This window comes from Larimichthys crocea, chromosome XIII (assembly GCF_000972845.2).
Source record: "Larimichthys crocea isolate SSNF chromosome XIII, L_crocea_2.0, whole genome shotgun sequence".
In the NCBI taxonomy this organism is placed as follows: domain Eukaryota; kingdom Metazoa; phylum Chordata; class Actinopteri; family Sciaenidae; genus Larimichthys; species Larimichthys crocea.
Genome location: NC_040023.1, coordinates 34833038 through 34858590, shown reverse-complemented (window position 1 = coordinate 34858590; position 25553 = coordinate 34833038). Strand labels below are relative to the sequence as shown.

Below are 25553 nucleotides of genomic sequence, written 5' to 3'. Positions count from 1 at the left end.
CCACTCCCTTTCCCCTTCTCTCCGTTTCCTCTGAGGAGTTCAAGCAGGATGACTAATTAACAGCATTAGTCTCCATAATTCAGGGGAAAACCATGATGTCCAACATCCGATAGCTGAATCAAACTCACATGTGGACCAGCAGCGTATCGCATGCCTCGCTATCAAGAAAACAAAGCACCTCGTTTTAATTAGGCGGCACTGTGACGTCAAGACTCCGACGCATGATGCCCGGATCGTTGACCGCAGAAGACCAGGCCTTCAGCTTTCAGCTCATCGTTCACGTATTTCTTTTTCTTGCAGGAGCGAATAAACCCCGACCTGCTCGAACATCCCTTCGCCTGAGGCACAGAGGCTTCTACAAATGATTTGTGAAGTGATGCGGCTGCCAAAAAACCTCATTCATCACTTTGCTACAGCCAGTCATGAGCATAAATCATGATGGATGTCATATTTAAGTCCAACAACTCCATGAATATTCAACATTTGTCTAGATCTGCCCTGAACATCTGGCCCAAAAAGTTGTGATTTGACTTGACGGCTTTGGTAGCATGAATCTTGACATTTCTCACTGTGCTGGATGAATAATTCCAATTTATATAATCCTATAATTACTGAGCAGTCAGTTATGGATTTCAGGTCAACCGTATCCACCCTGACTCCAGCGCACACTTGGCAGGGCCTCGCAGCGGATTCCCATGACACACGTCTTAACCGCGGAGTTTCGGCCAACATGTGCGGTGGTCGAGCTGCTTGTTGCTTTCCTGCATTCCCTTTTAATCTCTCTGACGTTTGGATGAAACAATACAGAACAACACACATGGCGGAAGGTGAAAAGTTTACATCCTGTGCTCTCAATCACACCGGTGGGTACGTATTTATTCTTTAAAAAAAAAAAAAGAAGACACACCTGCCTGAGAATGTGCTCACACATAAAAATGTGTGATAAAAGACAGCAACTTCGCCTGAAGCATAAAAAGCATGACAAGACATTGGAACGAGAGACTTAAAAGACATTTCCCATTCTGTTTTGTTTGGCCTCTTAAAAATGCATTCACAGGAACTCATGAGCTAATTTTTTCTTTAGGAAGAAACAAAAGAAAAACATAAAGAAGATGCGGACAGACGACGAGCTTACCTTTGACTGATGAAGCTGGATGCCGTAGAGGAGGATATTTTGGAGTTTGGCTGCAGAGGCGAGGTCCATGATGGCTGCCGGCTCTACCGCTCTGCCGCTGACGGACAGCTCGTCCGAGGTGCTCAAATGCATCTATCAAAACAAAAGCCACCGCGCCCAATCAGAAAACCGCTTGCCAATAGCGAGGATCACTTACAAGAACAGCAATTATGCCCCCTTTTTTTGTAGCAATTACAGCTCATTGTTCAAGCACTTGTTTAAACATGTTGCAACTCTATAGGCCTGTTTATTTAAGGGGAGGACGTGAGCTCTGCTGTGATGAGAGTATACAGAGGTCGGTTGATAGACAGTCCTGTCTGAGGGTATAATGATTCTCTAATTTGGTTGTAAATCTTCGGAGCCTCCAGGGTTTATTTTCCCCAATTAGGGCAGCCTAATCCAGACACATTGGTTCGTGTTACTGTGTCATCCTTTAGAATATCTCAAACTCAGCCCATAACCAACACACTGACAGCAACTTAACTCAAGATTTATTCACTGCAATTATTTTGTCATATATCCACGAAGACCGCAGCAGCAACAGACGAGAGAATTGTTTCAAATGTGTCAGGACATCTGCTTTAAAACTGTGCAATTATTATCCTTTAATATCAATCATGTCAGCAGGTGAAGTTGAATTTTGAAGAAAGATTACTCAGCACATTAGCAGGTGTTCAGCCTCCTCGGGCCTCCAGGCTGTGAAACGCTGATGCCACGGTGATGTTTGTGCCCATTTCCAAAACACAAACTGACTCACGCGCACGAAGACAAGGCCGTTCTTTTGTTGAAGTTGAACTGTCCCGCAGCCAAAAAAAGGGTTTAGCAAAGATGAATGTTTTATTTCAGTTAACGTTACACACATTAACATCTCACAACTGCCCGCTGAAACCACTAATGTCTACCTTTTGGCCACGGGGAAGGTTCGCTGGAATGATTAAAAAAAGGACTGTACAGTGCACTTTTGGCAGACATCACATCAGGACATTTATTCAGCAACTAAAGAGTGATCAAAGCATCAGCAGTCAGTGTCTGGTTCTGAGCTGTCAGTTCCTCATAATAAGAGACCGATGGCTTTTCTTTTATTTTTTTTAGAGCCTCACCAGACGTCCACCACAGAAACTCTCCTCCATCAGTCATCCCTAAAGAGCCAGAATGAAATCCACAAGACAGGTTTTGTTCCTCGATTAGAGGTGTGTCTGATATAACCATGGCCCACAAACTCAATGTTTCTGACTCAATGTTTCTTGGAAGTTAGTGAGTGGAAGACGGTCAGGCAGGACAGAGGGTAGCCTTAAAAATACAACTGCAACACCTAGTTTAACTGATGACCAATGACAAAGTTTCCACTGAAAGGCCGGCTATTAAGTAAAACCCTTTAAACTTACTTTCGCCAATAAAGAAGTGAATTCCTGAATTGGAAGGCGAAGCTCTCGATTTTTTCTAGTCCATCTACGTTCCAACCTCCACCTATGGTCGTGAGCTTTGGGTAGTGACCGAAAGAATGAGATGAGAGGTCGCTGAAATGAGCTACATCCATAAGATTAGGAGCTCTGACATCTGGAAGGAGCTCAGAGTAGAGAGAAGAAGCCACCTCCTTTGGAGATGTTCTGGGCATGTCCAACTGGGAGGAGAACCCAGGGCAGACTTAGATTTCACTAAAGGGACAACATAGCACATTTAGCCTGGGAACACCAAGGAATCTCCCAGGAGGAGCTGGAATACATTGGGGTTACTAAAATAACATGACATATGCACTAAATGCAGCCACAAAGTCACAAAAACACCAATTGTAGGACCCATATCAAACAAGTTCTTCTCTCATTGTTTAACAGTTACATTCATTTTAAGATTAAGCCTTTAAGGCCCAACGTGGTCTGGCCACCAGTTATATTACAAGCTCTTGACTCCCTATGTTCCAACTAAACCTAAGATCCTAAGATCCTCTAGACTGGCCTCACTTGTTGTCCCTAGGTCAAAGCTGGTGAGACCGGACTTCTGCCTTCAGGAACCCTAGGCTCAGCCCGAGGAGATCAGGTTTGCCAAAACATTTTTAAATCATTGCTTAAAAAGCTCCAGCGTTTCACATTTACAAAATCAGAATCTTTATGTTTTTGTAACCTTAGAATGAACCTTTTGAATGCTACAGGTTCTCTTCCACCATGTTGCACCACCATGTTTTTATAATGGCCCAAAATGGACAAACTGAACACCGGTTCTACTGTAGCTTCTCCTTCAAGTTAGGAAGAAGAGGTTGAAGCAAGGACGTCAGCAAACTAGACAACTAGATGCCACTAAATCCTACGCACTGATCCTTCAAACATAGTGTTAAACATAAGAACTGTTGCTATGGTTACTTGCAGTCTAGTACACCTCATGCAATGGTTTAGAAAGATGCTTAAACTTTTCACCAATAACATGTTCAAGGTTGTTCTATGTTGTATCTATAATCAAGAAGAGATTTTTGACACCTAACAACATAAGACAATATGGACACTGGACCAACCAGCGACCTTCACCAACCAGTCGTCTTCTCTGCCCTTGAGGCCACCACCACCTACACTTTAAACTCAATTATCCCTCCACTGATCACTACCATGTGATCAAACCTGTACGTGTGCAATCTAACAGCAGTCCGCCTGCGAAGAAAAGATTAAAAGAAAACGTTGGTGTTGAACCAAGCCTCCTCACTTACAAGCGTGAAACTCGGCGGCTGCTTCACGTTTCTGGTAGTCACAACTTCCAGGTTCACACACATTCTAACATGACCATGAAATCAGGTTAGACAAGGAGGGAAAAGTAAACTTTGTGTGATCCATTATAGTAATGGATTGTTTTCCTTTTTAAGATACACTTTGCTGTGGTGAAGTTAAGTTACTTTGATATGATCTACATCATGTATTGTAGAACTTCCTGGAGCTGAAACAAAGGATTATTTATTTTATTAGCGATTTATTGATTGAAAAAATAAGCAGTGAAATAAATATTTAGTCTCTAAAATGTTCCAACCATCAGTCCAACATGCAGTCGTACTCGATGTACAAAGAGACGCAGAAAATCCTCATATTTAAGAAGAATGAGCAGCTTTTTTTGCATTTTTGTTTAACTCTAATCCAATCAAAACGGTTGTTGATTAATTGTTGATTGATCAATCACTTAATCAACTAATTATGATCAGCTGATTGTGTGATGTGTTTCAACTTAAATAAGTGTTAGAGGAGTTAAAGTAGAATAGAACAGCACAGAAAAGAGTATGACCAAAAAGTTTACAGTAAAATGAAATAGAAAAGAATAGAATAAAGTTATATAAACCAGAAAAGAGTTGAGTAAAGTAGAACAGAATAGAGCAGAGAAGCATAGCATAGAGTAAAGTAACGTAGAGTAGAGTAACCAAACAGACTAAACCTCAATTGTTTGGAGCAGAACTGAATAGAGTAGAGTAGAGCAAAGTAGACTAGGAATAGAAATAGAATTATTAATTAATTAAATAGAATCTAACACACAATTTAAATTACATAGCACAGATTAGAGAGGCGTATAATAGAAGAGAAAATGAAAGAACAGAATAGAGTAGAATAGAATATAAGTGTGTTAACAGGAGGAGCTGTGGGAACTCTGACATGCTTTTGTTTTGGTGTGGTAGAGAGTCTAAAACCCGGCTTCAGACTGTGTTTACATGTGACGTGTGTGTGTATTTGTGTGTGTGTGTGCTTACATGTGATGTGTGCGTGTTGCAATCTTTATTGAAAACTCAGACAAATAAGTGCAGGGATTCAGTGTAATGCTGCGTGACATCTGAAGTGATTGAGACTTGTCGGTTTATTTCTTTCTCATTACCTGAAATTGTTTTGGCACTTGCCCTGTGTGTTGGTTAAAGAGGTCGATTTTCCAAATTAAAAGAGGGTAAACAGGCCTTATTGGAAGTTTCTTGGAACAGATTTGATCAGTTTGTTTTAGACTTTTCCTCCCGTGAGCTCCCAGGACAGGCGTTAGTCTGTTGGTGGTGGATGTCGGGTGTTTTGAAGCCGGGTGAACAGTAAGTAAGGCCGAGCTGCAGAGCTCTCCTGAGAGGTGTAGGGTTTCCAAACAGCTACAGAACTCATCAAGGTAGCCGAGGTGGACTACAGGTGACGTTTTCACAAGCGGAAAAAAAGCAGAAAAGGTTTGGCTCACTCTGTAGTACATGTATCTTGAAAGAAACTGAATCTATCCTGTGCCAGATGTCTGTACTCACGAACACGAACGAAAAGTTCATTCAAAGTGTGGGAAATGATACTGAGACGTGTTCACCTTCCAGAACCTGCAGACCTACAGTAGCTCTTAATACACTTATAACTGTCCTCTGAGCTGATTTTCAAAGAGACTTGAGGTCTGATAAAAACAGGCTGCAAACTTTCAGGAGGCTTCCCAGTTTGCACAGAGATATTTGATAGTACAACCACCCAAATTCAAAAAAGTTGGGACGCTTTATAAAATGTAAATCTAGCCTGGAGGACACGACGTTTAGGATTTCCAAAACAATCTGAAATGTGGACTCGTCAGACCACAGCACACTTTTTCACTCTCTGAGCTCAGGCCCAGAGGAGTCGGCAGTGCTTCTGGATGTTATTAGATGCCGAACCGGCATTAACACTTATTGTTCTTCACATCTTTATTCTTGTACCTAGGTTTTTAAGCTCTAGTCCTACATACTTTGTCCTACATAAACTATTAAAATATCACAACATTTAGGACATGATGGCTGTTATTTTACTCATTTGTAGCATTTGTACTTTTTAAAATATTCAACCTTTTCCATGTTGTTTCCATGCGCAGCCTTCAAATCTTTTTACAAACCCTCAACACTTTAAACTTCCACTACTCCCACATACTTTGTGCTACAGAAGCCATTTAAATATCACTGTGTTCAGCTCATTCAGCACATCATGGCGTGTATTTTACTAATTCACACCTTTCATACTTTTTTAAAATATTCAACTTTTTCCATGTCAAAACTTTCTACAAACTACAAACACTTTCCACTTCCACGACTTCTACATACTTTCAGCTACAGACTTCAATCACACTTTAATCTATATTACACTATTCTACTGTTTCTCAGCTCATTTCACATTTTTGCATCAGGCATTTCAGCAGAAGGCATCCACGCCTCTTTTACTGCAGGAAATGCAGTTTTCTAGTTGATATATGCCGTTCGCTTTGCAGGGAATTGTCCATCTTTGGGTTATTATTTCTCAACTATTCAGTGAAAATAGGGTATTTATACATGAAATCGTATTTCACATACTGGTACCAGTTGCTGCACCATACATAAGAATCAGAACACTGGGCTCTTGAGAAAATAATGACTGTAGCTAAAATGAAGTGAAAATATACATGCTAGAATGGAGAGTGTGAGCAGAATTTGAGTGTAGTTGAGGATTAGTTAGTAGTTAGTTTGAGGCATGAAATGCATAAAATTAAGAGATGAATGTAAAGCAGTATTGTCATACCTTATGAGCAGTAACACCAGTATACCTTTTCATAGCAGCAATACGACCTCCTGTACATCATTTTAAGGTAAAACCAAACATTTCCAAGATAACTGTACAGGCTGAATCAGCAATAGCAAAAACAGCCATAATCTTGAAAAGTCATAGAAGAGGAAGTAACATAAAAAGTAATGAGCACAACATTTACACAGATCCTTTTGTTCTGGCGTGACAAAGACAAAGTCAGTCCTGTACTAATGAAGCCTGCTGTGTGTGGACTTGCAGCTTTATTAAAAGGGAAGAGTATCTCACAAAAAAATGCAGTGGTTTAATCTAGTAATGTGTGTGACATATGTACTTATTAAATTGGAGTTGTTGGAATTTTGTTTGGTTAAAAAGACACTTCACAGAAACCAGAGCAGGCAGTTCAGGTTATGTTGGCTTTACCAAGCTTTATTTTGGCGCCGGTCCACTGGTCCAGGTTAAAAAGTTGAGATTTAAGAAAGTTTTCTTCCTGTAACTTTAAATATCAAGAGTTGCTGTGCAGTTTATACGTGACAGTTCCTGTAACTCAGTTTACAAATCTGTCCTTCAGACAACAAGAACAGCCAACTCACAGCGAGGAACGGAGACAGGAGTCTGAGGAGAACGTAAATTGGAAGTGGCTTTTTGGACATCCAAGCAGTCAGTCCACCACTGTGGTCCAGGCTGGAATATCTCAATAAAGACTTGACAGACTGGCATTAGATTTTTTTCATTCGTTCATTCTTGGTCCCCAGAGGAGAAATCCTACCGACTTTGGTGGGCTTAGATAGCCTGACATTCATGTTCCCCTTCAGGAAGAATCAAAATCATTTTGGTGATGCCTTAACTTTCCTTCTAGCGCCATCATCAGGTCAAAACACTTCATACTCCAGTGTTACATAACTAATAACATTCCCATCAGCCTCAGTTGGACTACAGCGATTACAACATGACCACATGCCTACCTGTGATGCCTACCGTGGCGCCGACCCACCCTACTATAACTCTGATTGGTTGACAAGTCAGAAACAAAAGCCTCTGACTGGTCAAAAGATTCAGCCCAGGCCATCATGGGATTAACAGTGAATGGCTACCAACAACAACAATAACTGTTTTCAATAAGATAGTGCAAAATCATGTAGATACATTACTTTTCTACCGTGGTAAGGGAAAAACCCATATTGTTCAGTACGGTTCTCATTGTGAGCATCAAAGCACTGCTGTGCCTACGTACAGCCTCAAAGAGCCGCCAGCATGTAGGCTGTAGACTATTTTCTTGTCTCCTTTGTGAAACCATGACTGCGGTATCCATGTGTGAACTCACCCAAATGACGACCAGCGGGTGCAGAACAGCCTGATTCACTGCCTCCAAATCCCTCAGCAAGGTCTCCACTTCAGACAGGCTTGAACCGTTGACCTGAAGAAATTTAAAAGCTAGATAAGAACCTTTGAGCAAAGATGACATTTTTCCTCCATGAGGAGCTGCGGGATATGCTACAAGCTTTTTAATCTAAAATCTACACACTCCTCTGGGCCAGAACAGATCATGAATATTTACACGGACATGTTTTCATTTCTCAGAAAAGTTGTAGCTGAAATGGTAACTTACAGAAACCTGGATGAAGTTCGACTCCTTTAATAGATACCTGGCGTTTTCTCCCAGCAGATCTGGGATGACATCCAGCTCCTGTAAGATGGAGATACCCCGATGTTTAATATTCAGTTCTGCTTGTTACAGGAGGCTGAGTGATAATCACTTAAAGCAAGTGCTGCAGAACGAGGGACCTAATGCATCTCCATGTCGAGTGACTGATTGACTTCGGTGCTCAAAAGGTCAAGAGCCTTCTGGTTTTTGTTTCAGCCACTTCTTCAATCATTTAGTGTGAGAGTACAAACCACCTGTTTGACTGCCATGAATAATTTTATGATTAGAGAAAAGGGGATAAAAGAAAAAAACACTCGCAAACCGAGTGGCTTATTTCCATCAAGTGTAATCAGAAGCTTATTAGTACAAATGGACGTTTCTGGGCTCCTTTATGCGTCTGAGCTGGCAGGAAAATTCTGTCATATGCAAAAGCAGCGATCAGACACAGGCCAACTTAAATTTCATTACGCTGCAAATTGAGTCAAAGGCCGGCTACAGCCAAGAATCGTAAAAAGCTTTTTTGCTCAAAGAACCAGCACATTTGGGTCCTGATCTTTCCATTCAGTTTTCGGCCTTGGCATACGAGTGACATGAGGCAACTGGATAGCACGCCGCTGTCCGCCATGTCCGCTTTGCATTCATCTTTGTTGTTCCGTGCCTCTAATTACAGCTTGGTACTACAATTTCACACACGCAGGAAATAAACACGGATATAAACATACAGTTTCTGAGTTTGGCATTCAGATACAGTTGTTCTACCCGTTAAAATAACAGAAAGTAATTGGAAATGTGAAATGGATATGGGAAACACATGTCGAAGGGTTAATTGGTCTTGAAAGATAACTGCCCATGGCTTCAGGAGGAAAATCATTTCAGTCCGAAATGCAGATTTGCAAGGTTTTAAAAAAATTTAACATGATCTAAACCAGGTTGGGCATGAAATCCCAGAGTAGGAATGTTTATTTAAATTTAGGCATGGCCTGAAGAGCCAAGAAGCCGCAGAGGCTCGGCGACCAAACCACTCTGAGGACACAAGAAAAACAAAGTTTCAGAGCTCAGATCGGCACCGAGCGACCTTCGACAATGAATTTTGAACGCGGTAAGGAAGAAACCTTTTAGTGAGGATGAGTCTAATTTAAAACAACGCAGTGTTTAAACATTAAAAACTCTATTAAACTTTTATACTTAAAGGTCCAGTGTGTGTGAGATTTAGGGAGCTCTCTCTATGATACGCACGTTTTCATTAGTGTATAATCACCTGAAAAATAAGAATCATCATGTTTTTGTTACATTGGAACAAGTCTTTTATATCGACAGATGCAGCACGGCCTCTTCCACAGAGTTTCTACTGTAGCCCAGAATGGACAAACCAACTCTGGCTTCAGGTAGGGTGTTTTTCAGGTTTTGAGTCTGAGATTGTGGGCGTCCTCTCGGGCAATGCTTGATAAAGCATACCCCCTTAGTTTAGTTGCCTAGTTTTGCTAAATTCCTTGATGCCTACGGGATCATGATGGATATTCAACCCCAAAGACACTCAACTATTAGGCCAAAATAGACTTTTAACCTAAATTTTAAGGCATTCATTGGTTTCTGACTGGGGGAAAAACTCTCCCAAACTACTGTATCTCTGGTCTCTTTAACCAAATCACACATTTATGCAATTCTCCTTTTGATATCTAATGCAACATTTTTTCACTTCCTCCCTGAAAACATTCGCCCTCCTTTGGGGAGGCCAGCCTCCCACTTTGAAAGCCTCCGATCTAATAGTTGTTCAGATTAGATCAAAACTATAAATGTCAACCTCATGGCGGTGTCGCAGGAAAAAGTCAGGAAGATCGCCAAAAGCCGGGAGGCTTCATCCTCTGGGAACCATGAATCTCTGAACAAAATGTCATGGCTACCCATCCAATATTTGTTGAGACGTTTTAGGCTCAACCAAAAGTTGATGATGTATCACGTCTGATATATTTATCTTAATGGAAGCATCAAGACAGGAAACAACAGCTACAGTTATAGTAACTTTAATGGTTAGTACTCTGCAAGTACAAATCTGAAGCCATTACTTATCAGTGGCTGCTGTGGTGTTAGTCCGTGCTCTCCGTCTAAATGACAGACCCTCTTACAGGTTGAGGTTAATCATTAAAAACCTTCACTAGGTTGATACATGAGTCTGAGGACCATCTTTGATGTGGGCTGGATATGAGAATATCATCATACATCAAGATAAAAGGAAGAGAATACAGAGGAGGTGATATGGCCTACTTTAAAAAAAAAAAAAATGAAATACTTCTTTCCTCGTTTATAAACTGACAAAACTCAGACAAGTGGATGTCTTATGGGCATCTTTGTTCCAGATTTCAGTAAAGCCAAATGTTTGTATAACTGGATAAGTAGGACTGCAGAAATGGGTTCAACATGGAGGCTCTAGCATATTGGAAAAATTAGGTTTTCAAGGACGCCTGAATAAATCAGATGCCAATCGCTAATATTAATTTAAAAAAATGCGATCAAGAGATGGGGTTTAATGCTTGAACTCTGTTCTTCTGTTAAAACGGATTATTTGACAGCTCAAACTTTTCATTTTTACAATAAAAAAATATGAAAAAAGGTCAAAAAGAAACCCTTGGGCTGTGTTCATTTTAGTTCAGTCAAAGTATTTATTGAGAGAATACCACTGAGGTGCCCTTAAGCCCCTAACTGCACCAGTAAAGACGTTGTGGTCAACAGATAAAATGGTTGTGCTGCAGCTTTCAGGTGTGTAATTGTGTGTGTTCCTGGAAATCATCCCTGGATAAATAAAAGGTTAAAAAAAAAAGAAACCCAACTTCCTCCTGGAATGTGGTGTTTCCAGGAGATTATTTTTTGTATAAATTTTACATCAACTGACAATCTTTCTTTTTTCCTCTATAAGCCTGGATTTAAACTGCTTCGAATGGATCTCTCAGATAACATCCTGCTGATAGAAGCCCTTAATCACACATGCTGACAAATCCTCCACCTGCACACACACACACAAACACACTACACTATACTGTCCGTTTTCAGCTGAGCTTGGGCGGCCCAACCTTGCTTATCCCTGTATTAGATTCACGTAATGGCACTGAGACAAAGGTAATTCTTCATCTTCCGCTTCTTCCACTCGCCTTTCATCTCCCCCCTCCGTTCCTCCTCCCTCCCAAACTCTCTGAAAAGGATGTATCTGGTTCCGAACACGCGCAACCGGAAAAACAAAGCCCCGTCGGCCACCTGAGCACAGACGGGAAGGGTTTCCATCAGCCAATCCAAGGAGACTGATACTGACCCCAATCTGTCTATGGGGCCCCGGTCCAGCACCGGACAGCGAGATCCGCCCGTTTTGACACCAGCTGATGAAGGACTTGGAGCGAGTTTAAAGGAGGATGGATCTGTTTGGATCACGGTGGAACATGGAAAGACCTAATGCGACGTGCTCTGCCGCCTCCTTCTACTGTCGACAGCTACACTCGGGGAATATATATACACACACATCAGGAGGATCCACGTTTCTATCCTTGAAGCCATGTGTGGCCGATTTGTCAGCCTGGGTGTCTGCTCTGGAGAAGAGTAATAGGTGAGGGGCATGAACGGGATGGACACAATATCATAAACATCTGTACAATGTTAGGTGATTGAATACTAAAGTAATGCAACGTTTTATGAAGCTTAAATGTTAAACTATTTAAGAGAGGTGCTGATTGGACTCTACTCGCACTTTTTTAGGCCCTTACTTTGGAGTTGTTTTTTGGGATTAAGTACGAGAGTGGGAAAAGCAATGTTGAACCCCTCTCTCAAGATTAATTCAGAGGTTCCATAAAATAGAAAATATATCTTCTTTGGCGTTCATATACGTTTTTCTTTCCACATCTTTCTCTCAGGTTGCATATGGACCCAACATCCTCTAGTCATAAAGTAGAGTAACCTTTTCAATATGTTGCCTGAGGCGAAACCCAGGGCGAAGAAATCACACAAATCAGTCGCTGCTGCCTGTAAAACTTAATTTCTGTGAGCTTACAATGAAATGAACTACTCCTCTCAATTTCAGCAGCTGGACAGTAAAACTGTTTAGAGAGATTATGGAGAGGCAAATTGTGAGGACGTAGACTGATAGAAGATGCTTGTATCACTTGATCCACTTCTCCACCTTTAAGCATCCGGACAATCCTCACCTCACCAGTAAATTTCTGAATTTGCAACTTCCCGAAGAGCTTCTGGATTAAGGACAGGTGATAGCCAAGCGGCAACCTCTGTGCCTGTGAAGTGAAGCCAATGTGGAAGTGCCAAAAACTGCAGTCCCCTTAAACGTCCACTTGAGGCTGGCTCCAGACGTGAGTCAGTCTCCATAAGTCCCCATGTTCAAATGTCCAACTTCACAGCAGAAATAAACATGTTTACAGCCTGGTACAAAAAACAGTTTTGGTCTCTGTAGCTAATTTCCCCGTTCATGACAACTGTACTGAGGGTGAATTTATATACAACTCACCTGTTCACATTATATTAAGGCTTAAAGTTATGAGTGTGGACGCTTTGATTGACAGGTAGGTGTTTTAAAGATGGCTTGTTTGAGAAGCCAGGCGTCATTCGGGCTGCCGATTTTCAGATCAGCTGGGAGGCAGAAGAGCCAAGACAGCCAACATGGCAGCAGCCAGAACCACAGATTTCAAGCTTCAAAACAGCTCTTCAGAAAACGCTGGGTGACAGCACGACACTGAAACAGTATATTTAACTACGTTGCAGAAAAACAAGTGTCTTAAGCTGGGAGTGGTTTTGGATTATTTGCTGTGAGTTTGGGTTGCCGTTGGACCTGCTGTGAATCTAAAATGACTAAAAGCTGCTGTCCTGTCTTGCTGCACCGAGGAGCAGACTCTAAACTTTTCAGAGCTGCAGTGTCTTTTTTAGGCCTGCAGGTATTTGATTCTCAAAACATAGAATATTTCTTCAACGAGACATTATAAGCTGCACAAAGGCAGTGTCTGTTACAGAAAAAGGACAGGCATTCATAATATTATGTCCATCCCCCCTGAGCTAAATGAGCTCTTTCCTAACAGGTGATACAATTCCAACACATTCTCCAACTTCTGATTGTGCATTGCGCCCATGAAAAACCTGCCAGTAGTTGGTGATCACGACTTTCTTCTTCTAAACACAGCTTTATTTTTTTACAGACCCAAAACCTGTAATCACGTGTCCACTTTTAATCACAAAGCTTTTTTTTTTTTGACATCCGTTCTTCTTAAAGAACGACGAAAGGTTGCTTGAGTTAGTGGTTATGTGGCTTGCTCAAGGGAAACCCGACAGTTGTTGAGGTAAAGGAGAGGATTTCACATGTGGAGCCTCTACGTGGTCGGAGCTGCCGGACTGAATATCTGAGACTGTCACTCATTTACTGTTTTGCATATGGAGGCTGTTTTCCATTGTCTATTAGGGACAATTTCACAAATTAAATGGAGGATGTTTGCAACATCGGAATTTGATGTGCCCGAGAAAACAAAAAACAAAAAAATAAAATTAGAGTGAGAGGGAGGGATATGAACTGTTTTGGAAACTGGGAGCGTGTAGGAGGAGGAGGAGGTAAGAACTCATCACTAAACACTCAATTAATCAAGCAAACTCCCACGGTACAGGAAATATGACTGCCATCTGCTCTCCATGTAGGGGAGTGAGAGGAGGTGGAGGTCGGGGATGGAGGGAGAAAATGGGGAGGAGGAGGAGGAGGAGGAGGAGGAAAAGCTGCAGAGAGTGGATGTCCCAGACAGGCTCCATTAGAGGTTTGACCACACATGGCAAGTCTCACCACCGGGCCACCCAAGTGGAGCTCACATCGAGTTTGTGGGGGGATTAGAGGTACAGGGACGGGGGAGATAGAGGAAAATAGAAATGGCAAACTCATGGCGATCTTCAGTATTGCTGTCATCAACACGACCAACATTTTAATCAGCTTACTCACTGTGTCGAGAGCTCCAACAGCCTTCTGGAGAGCGTCAGCCAGAGTCACAGCTTGTGCAGATCCACCTGTAATAACACAAGCCGTCCCCGAAAGAGTCTCTGGAAGAGAAAGACATGTGACAGGCTTAAAACTCCTTTGATAATTGCCATCAAGGGTGAGAGAGTTCATTTGCGTGAACAAGACTGAAAGAAGGAGCAAGTCAGAGGTTTTAGGAGCAAAACATGTCATCATAGTTACTGAATTCATGCAACGTTGACCCAGAATCTGAAAGAAAAAAACGTTTCAAATTGATTTAAGCTGCAGATTGTCCTGTCAGTTTTCGCAACAACAGTAATCTTTAGCTTCAACTCACTGTTAGTGGCACATGTGACAGAATTTTCAATTCTGCACCTTGGGAGCTGTACAGGTTTGTACCAATTGACAACCTCTATGGCTGGGAAATGACAAAGAAAAGAAAAACTGCAGTTCCTCAAACATCCACTTGATTCTGGCTGCAGAAGTGAGTCAGTCTCCATAAGTCCCCATGTTAGACAGCAGAAATAAACATGTTTACAGCCTGGTACAAAAAACAGTTTTGGTCTCTATAGCTAATTTCCCTGTTCATGACGACTGTACTGAGGGTGAATTTATATACAACTCACCTGTTCAGATTATATTAAAGCTTAAAGTTACGAAGGATTAAAATTGTGGTTGCTTTGATTGAGAGGTGGTTGTCGTGACAGCTGGCTCGTTTGAGCAACCAGGATTCATTCAGCCTGCCTCAGGTTCACCCACGATCTCTGCCCATTTTTTATCACCTGTGGGTAATGTCACGAAGAGTACTACCACTTTGCTTTTGTGTTTAAACTTGACTATATGGCCTCAGTGTCCTATATCCCAATAAAGATTGCAGTTATATCACACTTGATATACTTAAAGATATTTAAAAAAAACACTAAACTGTTGATCTAAAGTAAGACACAGAAGTCTAATAATGGCATCTAGTGCTAGTTTAAATGGAAATTGAAATCGTTCGAATCTACCGTACAAGCGTCCCCACGAACGCACCCTTCTAACCCGGATACACACCGGCGCATGTACGCCTGCACACACGTACACACAGTTGTGCGTATTTAAGTATGTTCACGCGCACAGAAACACAAACACAAAAACCGAAACGCTCGTCAGTTTTCTCGCGGTGACAGATGAGAAAACTTTCTTCCACGTCCTCTCGAAAAAACGCACAATGAATTCATTCACATCAGAGGCTCTGGGAATAATCACTGTGCACCTTATGTCACCATCAAACAGGTAATTGTTGGTCCAGGTGCTGACGGGGTGAAATATAGGTCTGTGTTTATTTCCATTTCTCTGATTGTGATGGTCTCCCTTGTCCTGACTTGCTCTCCATAGTATTCACTGTTCCAGCTAAACTGAACAATGCTGCAAAGAATGTCTCCCTCTGAGTACAGTGAGGGGCCATTTTGGTTCATTCTCTTTCAAGTCTAACTCTAACCTGCCAACAAAAAGAGACAAAAACTCTTACAATTCTCATTTCTGACCATTTAAGCTGTCTGAGATGAGTTACTGCCTTCATTCTTTCATGTGTGTATATAAAATAAGAAGATGAAAAGGTCCACTATACATGCAGGAAATGATGTATAACGAGGGTGACTCACCTTTGATAATGGACTCTGCAGCAGCCAAATCCCGTTTGTAGGTTACCTGGAGGACAAAATTACTGTAAAGGATCAGTTCGCTCAAATTAGAAGAAGAAACAAAAGATGATGTCTGGCTATGCAGATAGTTTTGGTTTTATGTGCCAAGATTTTAAGGCATCTCCTCTGAAAAACAATCCACTACCACACTGCATTGGAATTTCGATTGGGTTCTTCAAAGCATTGAAAAACTAATTTTTGAAAGATGCAACAGCAAAGCGTCTTACCAGAAACAGTGTCCCAATTACTCTGGGTCTGGTTCCCAAGGTGTATTCTGCTACACAAGATTATATTTATGTGGACTTTTCTAGAATACTTGCTTCTTCTTGAGAGATACTGTATAGTTTTGCTTCTTCAAGCATCAAACTGTAAGAAGTTTTCCACACAACCAGAAACCTTAAGGTCCAAACCAAGTTACTACTGACAAAAAAGGTTCAAGCTTTGGGAGTAGTAATTACAGCTAAGTGTCCAGTGCTGAAAGAACACATGACGTGTTCTAGTTTTTTCTGTATGTGAAAATTGCACCTGAAACGTAGCCGTCGTTTTTTAAATCCATTGTCAGACAAGTTTGGCTGACCATGGTTCCTCAAACCCAGCAAATGCACAAATATAACTTTTAGTTAATTATTTAGATGCTGTTGCTCTATAGATCCTGGAATTATTTGGTCATAAGGCAAGAAGGGAAAACTCAATGACAACCCACCTGAAGCGTGAGGCCATGGCTTTGTACTTATCTCAAACAAAAGGTTGGGAACACATCGATTCTGGAAAGACAAGTTCCTCTTTAAATGTTATTTACAAAGGTCCAGTGTGCAGAATTTAGAGGCATCTATGGGTGAAGTTGCAAATTGCAACCAACTGCCCATCGCAGGTGGCACGGTGTTGCAATGGTTCGCAGTGTTGCCTCACAAGAAGAAGGTTCTTGGTTTGACCCCTCCAGTCTGCTGGGGCCTGGGGTTAATTGGTGATTATAAATTGCCTATAGGCGTGAATGTGAAAGCCCTGAGCTGAACTGGCGACTTGTCCAGGGATGTACCCCACTTCTGGCCCAATGTCAGCTGGAATCGGCTACAGGTTAAATGGATCACCACAACCTCCCCCTTCAAGGCCGTATATCTAGAGCCAGTGTTTGGTTTGTCTGTTCGGGGCTACTGTAGAAACATGGAAGAGGACCCATTGTGTCTTTCGACATAAAAAGCTCATTCTAAGGTAACAAATACATTATACACTAATAAAAACATAGTTTTGAATATTATACTCCATTTCTGCCATATTCTGTAATTAGAGCAGCTTAAATCTTTGGTCCTTTCAATTTCCTTCTTCATTGCTTTAAGCACCACAAACTAAATTCTGTCTTCGTCCATTATATTGGGGTGTAGACAGAAAACTCCAAACCTCAGCACACAAAACCAAAATTATCTTCATGGCTAGATAACATCAAGTCTAACGAAAAGAATGTGTCTTTTTGTAATTTGGGTGAACTAACCGTTTAAGGCAAAAAGATACATGATCTGATAGAGGGTTAGGCTCAAAACAATTACATTTAAATTAATTTCTACATGCTAATCCCGGATGTCACATTCAATATATTAGTGCTTCCTCTTTTGCCAGGATTACTCATTTCCAATTCGAGAGGTTTGTTTGTAGCCCATATGATAAATGAGCAGTGGGCATACAGCTGCATCTGCCAAAATGTCACCAAATCCACAATCCCCAAACCCAAAACAGACCTCTGGCGAGCTCACCTTCCACAGTGTTGGCGGACCCTGGAGGAGCTTGGCATTGGTGCCACAGTACTGCAAAGCCAGATGGAGACACTCAGTGCCAAACTCAAAGTCTGACTCACTGCACTGCAGAGGGGACACAACAGAGAGAAGTGGATGTGGATAACTGACAACAATACATTTCCATCACAGTTAAGGGAAATTTGGTACACTATGTTATTCCACTGCAGTGTTGGAACTGAACCAACGTCTGCAGCCAACTGGACGCCCTGTTACATATCTATGTATTTAAGAATAGATTAAATGTACCCATTATTATACAAATATTGTAGATTTTACGGTGGCTGGACAGCCCATAACTTGGTGTAACGCAAAACCATTGAACTGAAGCCAACATAGAATGTTTAAACCTGTATTTTTTTAATGGCCAGCAGGGGGCACCTCCATTGGCTGCAATAAAAGAAATAAAGCCAGACTGCATTGAAATCTATGTAAAAAAGATCCTACTATCTCTTAATTTATGACCTCAGTCAACAGTTTTCTCATGAGCTCATAGTCTCCAGTTTCAAGTCTTCTTCCATAAAGTTTGATGGTTATGTTGTAAATTTTGGTCCCATTTAGAGTAAAATAGATGATAAAGCAGGGTATGCTTCAGGGTGTGACTACCTTATGACTGACAAGTCACTCTCAGTGAGTCCAGCATCATAGTGCTATAATAGAAGTACGTTTGCTACCATTCAGGCCGACATTTTGTCCTGCTTGAGTCAAAACAAAGTGCGACCCAACTCGCAGCACCTCAACAAGTAGCTCCAGCAAAACCAACATGGCAATTTCCATAATGCCAAACTCAAGGCTTCAAAATGGTTGTCCACAAACATGGGAGGGATGGATAGTTAATTTCCTTTTCCTGGGAACTTGAATGTGCTGCCAACATTTCATGGCAATCTCTCGTTTAGGGTGCACAAGGTAAAGCCTTACGAAGAGTCCACATTGCCGAGGGTTCATCCTCTAGAGATCATGAATGCTCAGTAGACTTCCCATCAGGCTATTTAGGTTTTCAGAATTGTTGTGTCAAAGTACCTTTTGTACTTCAGTATTAGGGTAAAAATTTACCACTTGTTTGAGACTTGTTTCTTCTCTTGTCCATGCATTTCTAAAATAATTTGGTTCTGTGCAACATATGGTCGCCTCAGACAGAAATTAAATTCTAAATTCCTGCAGATATTTCACTTAAATATTTGAAGTCTGTATCGTGATCAGAGCTGGTGTTTCAACAGAAGAGAAACAGGCTCATAACACAATGGTGCCGTCACCACATTTTTCAGCACACACTTCAGAGGATAATGTTTTCTTTGGCTGATGGATTGTTGGCCCTTATCTATTAAGAACTTTGTTTTCGTCAGATCACAAGACACTTTCCCACATTGTTCTGTAAAACGTGATGCGTTTTCTTTGATAACTGTGGATGCTACACAATCGGTTGTTCCTGCACATGTGAGAAATGGCAAAACTTAATCTTAGAGCCTGAGTGGTGATGGTGGTAATCAGCTGCTTCATGTTTACTTTGAAAATTATACATCTGGATGGACAACCTGATCGATTTCAGAAACTTAAAGCATTCCTTATCCCACCCTCAATCTAAATGCTTTAACGTTGGCATTTATTGTGTTGGATGACCAAAAAGTAACTAACAAAAGGGTCTTTAACTTTAGTAGCAGAGATGATTGTTTGTTGCTGTCCTTTGTTTTCCTCTCCTAGTCAAGGTACAGTCCAAAGCTTATTAGTAGGTAAAAACATGTGTTTCTAGTATAGTTCATCGGTGCTACACATGCAAATAAGCTGCTTCAATAAATGTGTTACCTGTTACACAAAAACATGCGTGACTGTGACTGTGAGAAGAAGAGGGGCAGATCTGTCATAAGTTTTGGAAAGTAAAACAATAAATACAAAATGATTTTTGATGGAAATATTGAAACAAGAGGAATTAAAAAGTCTAATTGGAGTAATTAGACCTGAAATAGCTTCAGGTGAGGACAAACCTGGATGTGGATGTTAATGTTTGAGACATTATTCCACATAAAACAAGATTAAAAGAAAATTGAGATTTAATTTGGGGATTTTTTGACCTCAGGCAAATAAAAACTGAAAATTTAAATGTCCTGCTGTGTGTAGGGCTGACTATCAAACCACAATACTTTACGAGTACAACCAAAATCCAACTGGCAAATATTGAGGGTCGGTATTTACTTCTTTTTTTTATGTATTATTTGATTCAACTGAGATCAAAATGAGATCTGAAGCATGTTGCTAATTATAATAACTATTTCACTTTGAGCTTTAGTTGATTGGGGAGCAAGCTGAAATAACCAATGACATCACCATATGAGTTTATATAACATGTTCTCAAACAGTTAGCTATAGGCCTACGTAAATCCACTACTCACTCTACTAACTCTGTTTTGGTCTCCACAAACTCCTGAAGGCTAAATCGAGCTTCTTACTGAAACCAGCTGTCGGTTGTGGTTGGAACAGGCTCAATAAGCCAGATAAATAAATCAAAAAATAAAAACTACGTAAAGCTTTGGAGCGCCCTCGAGTGGGATCAAAAAAACAGAGGAAGTAAAGTAAAAATCATATTTATAATCCAGTTTGGACGACTGAATGCAGAGCAACAATCTAGCACAGCATTGACGCTTTATAAAAACTGATTTGATGTCCTGTGTCTGGCCACCTCATTAAAGTTAAGTCCAATATTCACTCTTTAGTTTACGGGCTGGTCACTAACTGTGACTGTTTTTTCAGGTAGTGTGTCGTCGGTTTAGCAGAACTTCTCAGCTGAAAACAGCTGCGTGCTAATGCTGGAAACAGCACTGATGAGAGCGGTGAGACTAAAACAGTAAAGTTACGGGCCAGAAAAACAAACAATTAACTGACAGATGCTAAAATGCTCAATAGAGCTGAGGGGAACTGCAGAGCCGAGCGATAATTTAACTCTGTGACCTCTTTTTACTTCACACAAAGTCACTTGATCCTTTGTTGAGATGAAAATATTGATGACAGTATCCCGACAGTATTGGTACCAAAACTCCAGCTCTTCCTAAATGATTCTTAATTAGGATTAGATCATATAATTTATTGTACAAATCAACATTACATTTCTCGACTCACAGCTGGGAAAGTGCAGTTCCCATGGATGTTTGGATTGAGGCGATGAGCTCATTTGGTTTAAAATGCAGTCAGGACTACAAAGACCAATCCATGCTACCTGAGATTATACCTGGGTAATATTTTATCAAGCTATAAAAGAGAGGGGTCTTTTATTCCAGGGGACCCTGCAACAGAAGAGAGAAATTACAGCAGGAATACGCTCTCGGTCTTGAGGTAATTTAACCTTTAGCATTTTCTCCCCGTACAAAAGCTTTCACTGGGGACTGGATAAAGTGTCTCCCCCTTTGTCTTTTCAGCCCTGAGTTCTTCTCCTCTCAATGGATGTCAAGATACAAACGTGCACCTCTCAGAGATTTTTCATGAGCATGTCCTACAGTCCTAACCTGACACTTCCCCCCCCTGTCTTTTGAAAGGTTGAAGAGGACGAGAACAACAGGAGGAGAGAGGGGGACACCCTCTTTCTCCAGCGACCTCCCGAGTTTGTCTTAATTTACGCAACTTGACTTGCTTTGACACCGCGGTGCAAATGTGAGCTCTTTTTTTTTTGCGAAAAGGCCAAAGCCAACAGGGCTCTCAAAGCAATCCGAAGATCTTCATGTGCCAGGAATAAAAATAACGGCGGACTCAAATTGGAGGCATACTTTACCTCTTAGCTCAAACTTTGCTGCGTCCGTTCAAAAAAACGTGGCTATCAGAAAAAAACATCTAATGGAGTCAAGATTGGAATGGCAAAACTAAGCGTGTGTGCAAAAATAAATAAGGTCAACTTCTGCGAATCCAGTTTCACGTTAAGTTGTCTTGGATAAGCCTGCCAAGTCTTTGCAATAAGCCCCGGCTTTCAGGGGAGAATCGACACATTTACGGCTTTACGTCAGAGGATAAATTCTTTCCATTTTTCAGGTACACATATTATAAGCGCGTGCTGAGACTATTAATCCTGAATCCAACCTAAATGTGCCATGTAATTTCAGCGCTTTTTCACCATTTCTTTCCAACTGAGCCTTTATTCGCTTTTTTCTTCCACAGACTCTCACTGCTGCTGCAGTGTGGCAGAATAAATTAACGTGTCAGTTCTTTTCCCAGACGCAACAGAGGCCCGAGTGAAAGTGATAGCACCCACGCCACAAGCTCCTCACGGTGAAACCCTGCAGGTTCTGGCACATCAGCTGAACAATGAAGGACTGTGAAGGCCTGTTATGATGTATGAGAATCATAAAGACCTTTGTCATATAAGTGGTGTAATTCTTTGAGCATAAATCTCCACCTGACTGTCATTCCGTAAGATTTTTTTTGGTGGAATTATTTGACACCAGGAGTAAGCGGAACATGCCTGCAGGACAAGATTTGTTCTTCCTGTGATATTAGGAGTTGTTTTCATAAAAATAGCCGTTGTAGAAATCACACTTTTGGTTTCATGTGCTCAGTGCAAATCCTGGATTTCTGCTTGATCGCTTCAGTTACACAGAACGAGCTGTTAAATAGTGACAGTTTTATAGTTTAACACACTTCTAATGTAAAAAAAAAAGGCAGTTATAAGTGGGAAAAAGTTTCTTTGCTTTCTCATTTGTCCCCCTTCTTCTTAATGTGTTTCTTTCACTTCTCTTTCCACAAATACTTATCTGAATTAAGTGGCATGAGAAATGCAGATAAAGATTTTGCCTAAAGTAAAATATCCATGTTTTTTTAGAGAGTGCTTCACTGTGTCATTATAATTACATTTGAGGAAACAGGACAGAGACGGGATGACTTTAATTAACAGACTGTCACAAGGGGGACGAGCTGATGTGAAACTCTGTGTTACTTTTCAGTTAGAAGCTGCTGGGGGTGTGTCTATTTGTGCCAAACAGAACCACTCGTGAATCCACCTGGATCTCAGGTGGATTCATGTCTCAGTCTCAGTTAGTCTCAGTTAGTCTCAGTCTAGTCTCAGTTTCAGAGACATTTCAGGCTGACTGTGAAGGCGATCTGAGCGTATGATTGGTGCCCACAGTTTCTCTACTGCAGATAACTACGTCTTTTGGCGGACACCAATAAGTCAAAACCACACTACCGCCACTCAAATGAATGGAAAAACCTGTGTTTTCTTCCCTTTTTTAGTCTGAATGTACCCTTACACCATTTAACTCTAGTTCCACAGGGCTCTATCCTTGGCCTCCTGTTGTTTTGTGTCAACAATGTGCCACTGGAACATATCATACACAAACAGCAAATATACTGTGAGTCCCATTAAAAAAACACTGACAAAAGAAAGATGTGTGTGCTGGAAGTGCTGGACGTCCCAAAACTCCATCTCCAGCTAAATGAAAACAAATCTATTATCCTCCGGTCTGTCTTATTTTTTACAACATCTTGGCTCCCCGTCCACGGACGTCAAACCTGCAGCCAAAAACCTGGGTGTAATATTTGACAGTGACCTTGCATTTGGAAAACAAGTTATAAAAGAGCATCTTGCCTTTATCTTCAGAAGGTCATACATGTTTTCTTTGCATCATCCTGGTTAGATGATTGGAATTGATTGCATTCAGTAAAGCCAAAGAGTTTCAATAACTTGGAATGTGTCTCCAAGTGCAGTCGCAAAAGCTATCAAACAGTATGTTGAAACTGGCTCTCATGAAGACCACCCAAGGAAAGGAAGACCTTTACTGCAGAGGACAAGTTCATTATAGTTACCAGCATCAGAAATCACCAATTAACCTCTGATTAGAGCCCACATAAATGATTCAAGAGAGTCAACATCAACTGTTCGGAAAAAACACTGCCAGAATCAGACCTTCATGATCGAATGGGTGCACAGAAACCAAGACTGAGAGAGACAGACAAGAAGAAGAAGAAGAAGAAGAGAACTGTTCGGGCCAGAGAAACACATGGAATGGACATTAGACCAGTGGAAAATTTGGACTGATGGTCAGATGAGTCAAATCCGTTCAACTGCTGTGTCTTCAATGGATGGTATCTGCGTGTGTGGTTCCCACCCTGACGCATGGAAGAGGAGTTATGATGGTGTGGGGTTTCTTTGCTGGTGACACTGTCGGCCATTAAGGCCTCAAATATAAAAACAAATTTCCCTGTAAAGCAATTTTAAGTACCAAGTAATTCCATATGAGTTATTATTTTATAGTTTTTAAGTCTTCAGTGTTAATCTATAATGTAGAAATGTATCTTATTATTATTACATTCCATTGCTATTCCATTTTTAATTGTCTGATATCATTTGCCCGTTTGCAGTTCAACGTTTCCTCACTCACTGAGTAACAACACTCACAGATCACCTGTTGCTGATGATGAATGAAGATGAAGTTAAATGCCTGAAGGACTAAGACCCTTAATTCATTAAAGCCCTCGTACCAACATTCATAACATCACTCTCGTGTATTAAAAAGGAGAATCAAAGAGTTAACTCTACCCTCTGATAGGCTTGATAGATGACATCGTATGTGAATCCCTGAGGCATCTCGCTGGCTCTGTACTTGGCTCGTTCCAGAGAATGATCCAGGTAGCCCTCTTGCGTGGTGGCTATCACTGTGGAAACAAGAGGACGGATAGCTCCTGCTGCCTGCATGAAACACACACACAAAAAAAAAAAAAAACAGGATTCTGGTTTTATTATTTGTTTTGAAAACAATCATAAAGTTTGGAAAGAATCTTTAAGAGAAATTTTACCCCTTGACAAGCTCTGTAAAGGGTGAAATGAGCCTCAGAGCTGCTCTCAAAAAGAAGCAGAACTTGTACGATTGCCATTTTGGCACTTGAGCGTGCAATGATACAGTCTGCTCACAGCTTGATGAACAATAATACAGTTTGATTTCCTTTCAATATTTTTATAAGCCTGGACAGTAAACAAACTATGACGGCAGACTGCTTTCAAGTTTCAGTCGTCTCGTCTTGTTTCTAAGATTTTTTGTTAAGAGTTTAATGAGAAATTGGAAAAACAGATTACATACAAACATTAATTGGCTTGTTTTACAAGCAGATTTTATATAAAACTACAAGAATAAAACTGTCTAGACGTGAATATTCTCAATAGGACCAAATGCCTGGACAAGGACTAACTTTTTCCAAAGGTATTTGGGCACAAACTCGTTTTCTAAAGCGAGATGAATGATGAATGTTGCATTACATTTTTGTGAAGTGACATTTAGAGGTGGAACGCGTTCAGAATTATAGCACAGACACAAATAAAGGTGAACAGACACGCGGGGCAGCATGAAATGAGCTGAGCGTGCATCGAATCCATTTCAAAATGCATAAATGTGACCAAACGGTAAATGTACGGGTTACGGAAAGGAAAATATCAAGAGGAAGATCAGAGTTGTCACAGCAAAAACCACGTCAAACAGTAACGTTATAGCATAATGACAACACTTTTTTTTTCACTTTGGATGTCCACTGCCAATAAAAATGATAAAATGCTGCACTTTGGATGTCCACTGCCAATAAAAATGATAAAATGCTGCTGTCATATAATCAGGAAACACAAATAAGAAGCATGAGATGCTGCTGAAAGCTGGAAAAACCAAAAAAATGGACCTCAGGTTATGATTTTTTTCGTTTATTGAATAATCTTGATAGCTGGGTTATGATTTTTTTCGTTTATTGAATAATCTTGATAGCTGTTCGGCCATAACCACACACATTTTGAGTCAGCAGCCATAACACAAAGTAACAATAAATCCATTTTAACCAGCACATCT

The 25553-nt window shown here is 40.9% G+C and overlaps 1 protein-coding gene across 3 annotated transcripts in view; it reads right to left on the bottom strand.

The window, feature by feature from the left end:
- Positions 1–25553, bottom strand: part of meox2a (mesenchyme homeobox 2a) — a 101141-nt gene that overhangs the window by 69847 nt on the left and 5741 nt on the right. For 2 of the 3 annotated variants that reach the window (XM_027286365.1, XM_019279074.2), the window contains exons 3-9: positions 24266–24415; positions 17716–17820; positions 15932–15977; positions 14274–14371; positions 8276–8353; positions 7991–8083; positions 1136–1267 (exon numbers count right to left, since the gene is read on the bottom strand). In XM_027286365.1, coding sequence (XP_027142166.1) covers positions 1136–1267; positions 7991–8083; positions 8276–8353; positions 14274–14371; positions 15932–15977; positions 17716–17820; positions 24266–24415 — 702 coding nt within the window. Of the gene's footprint in view, positions 1–1135; positions 1268–7990; positions 8084–8275; positions 8354–14273; positions 14372–15931; positions 15978–17715; positions 17821–24265; positions 24416–25553 lie in introns of those variants that run through there. The other variant, XM_027286366.1, reaches the window with a different exon arrangement.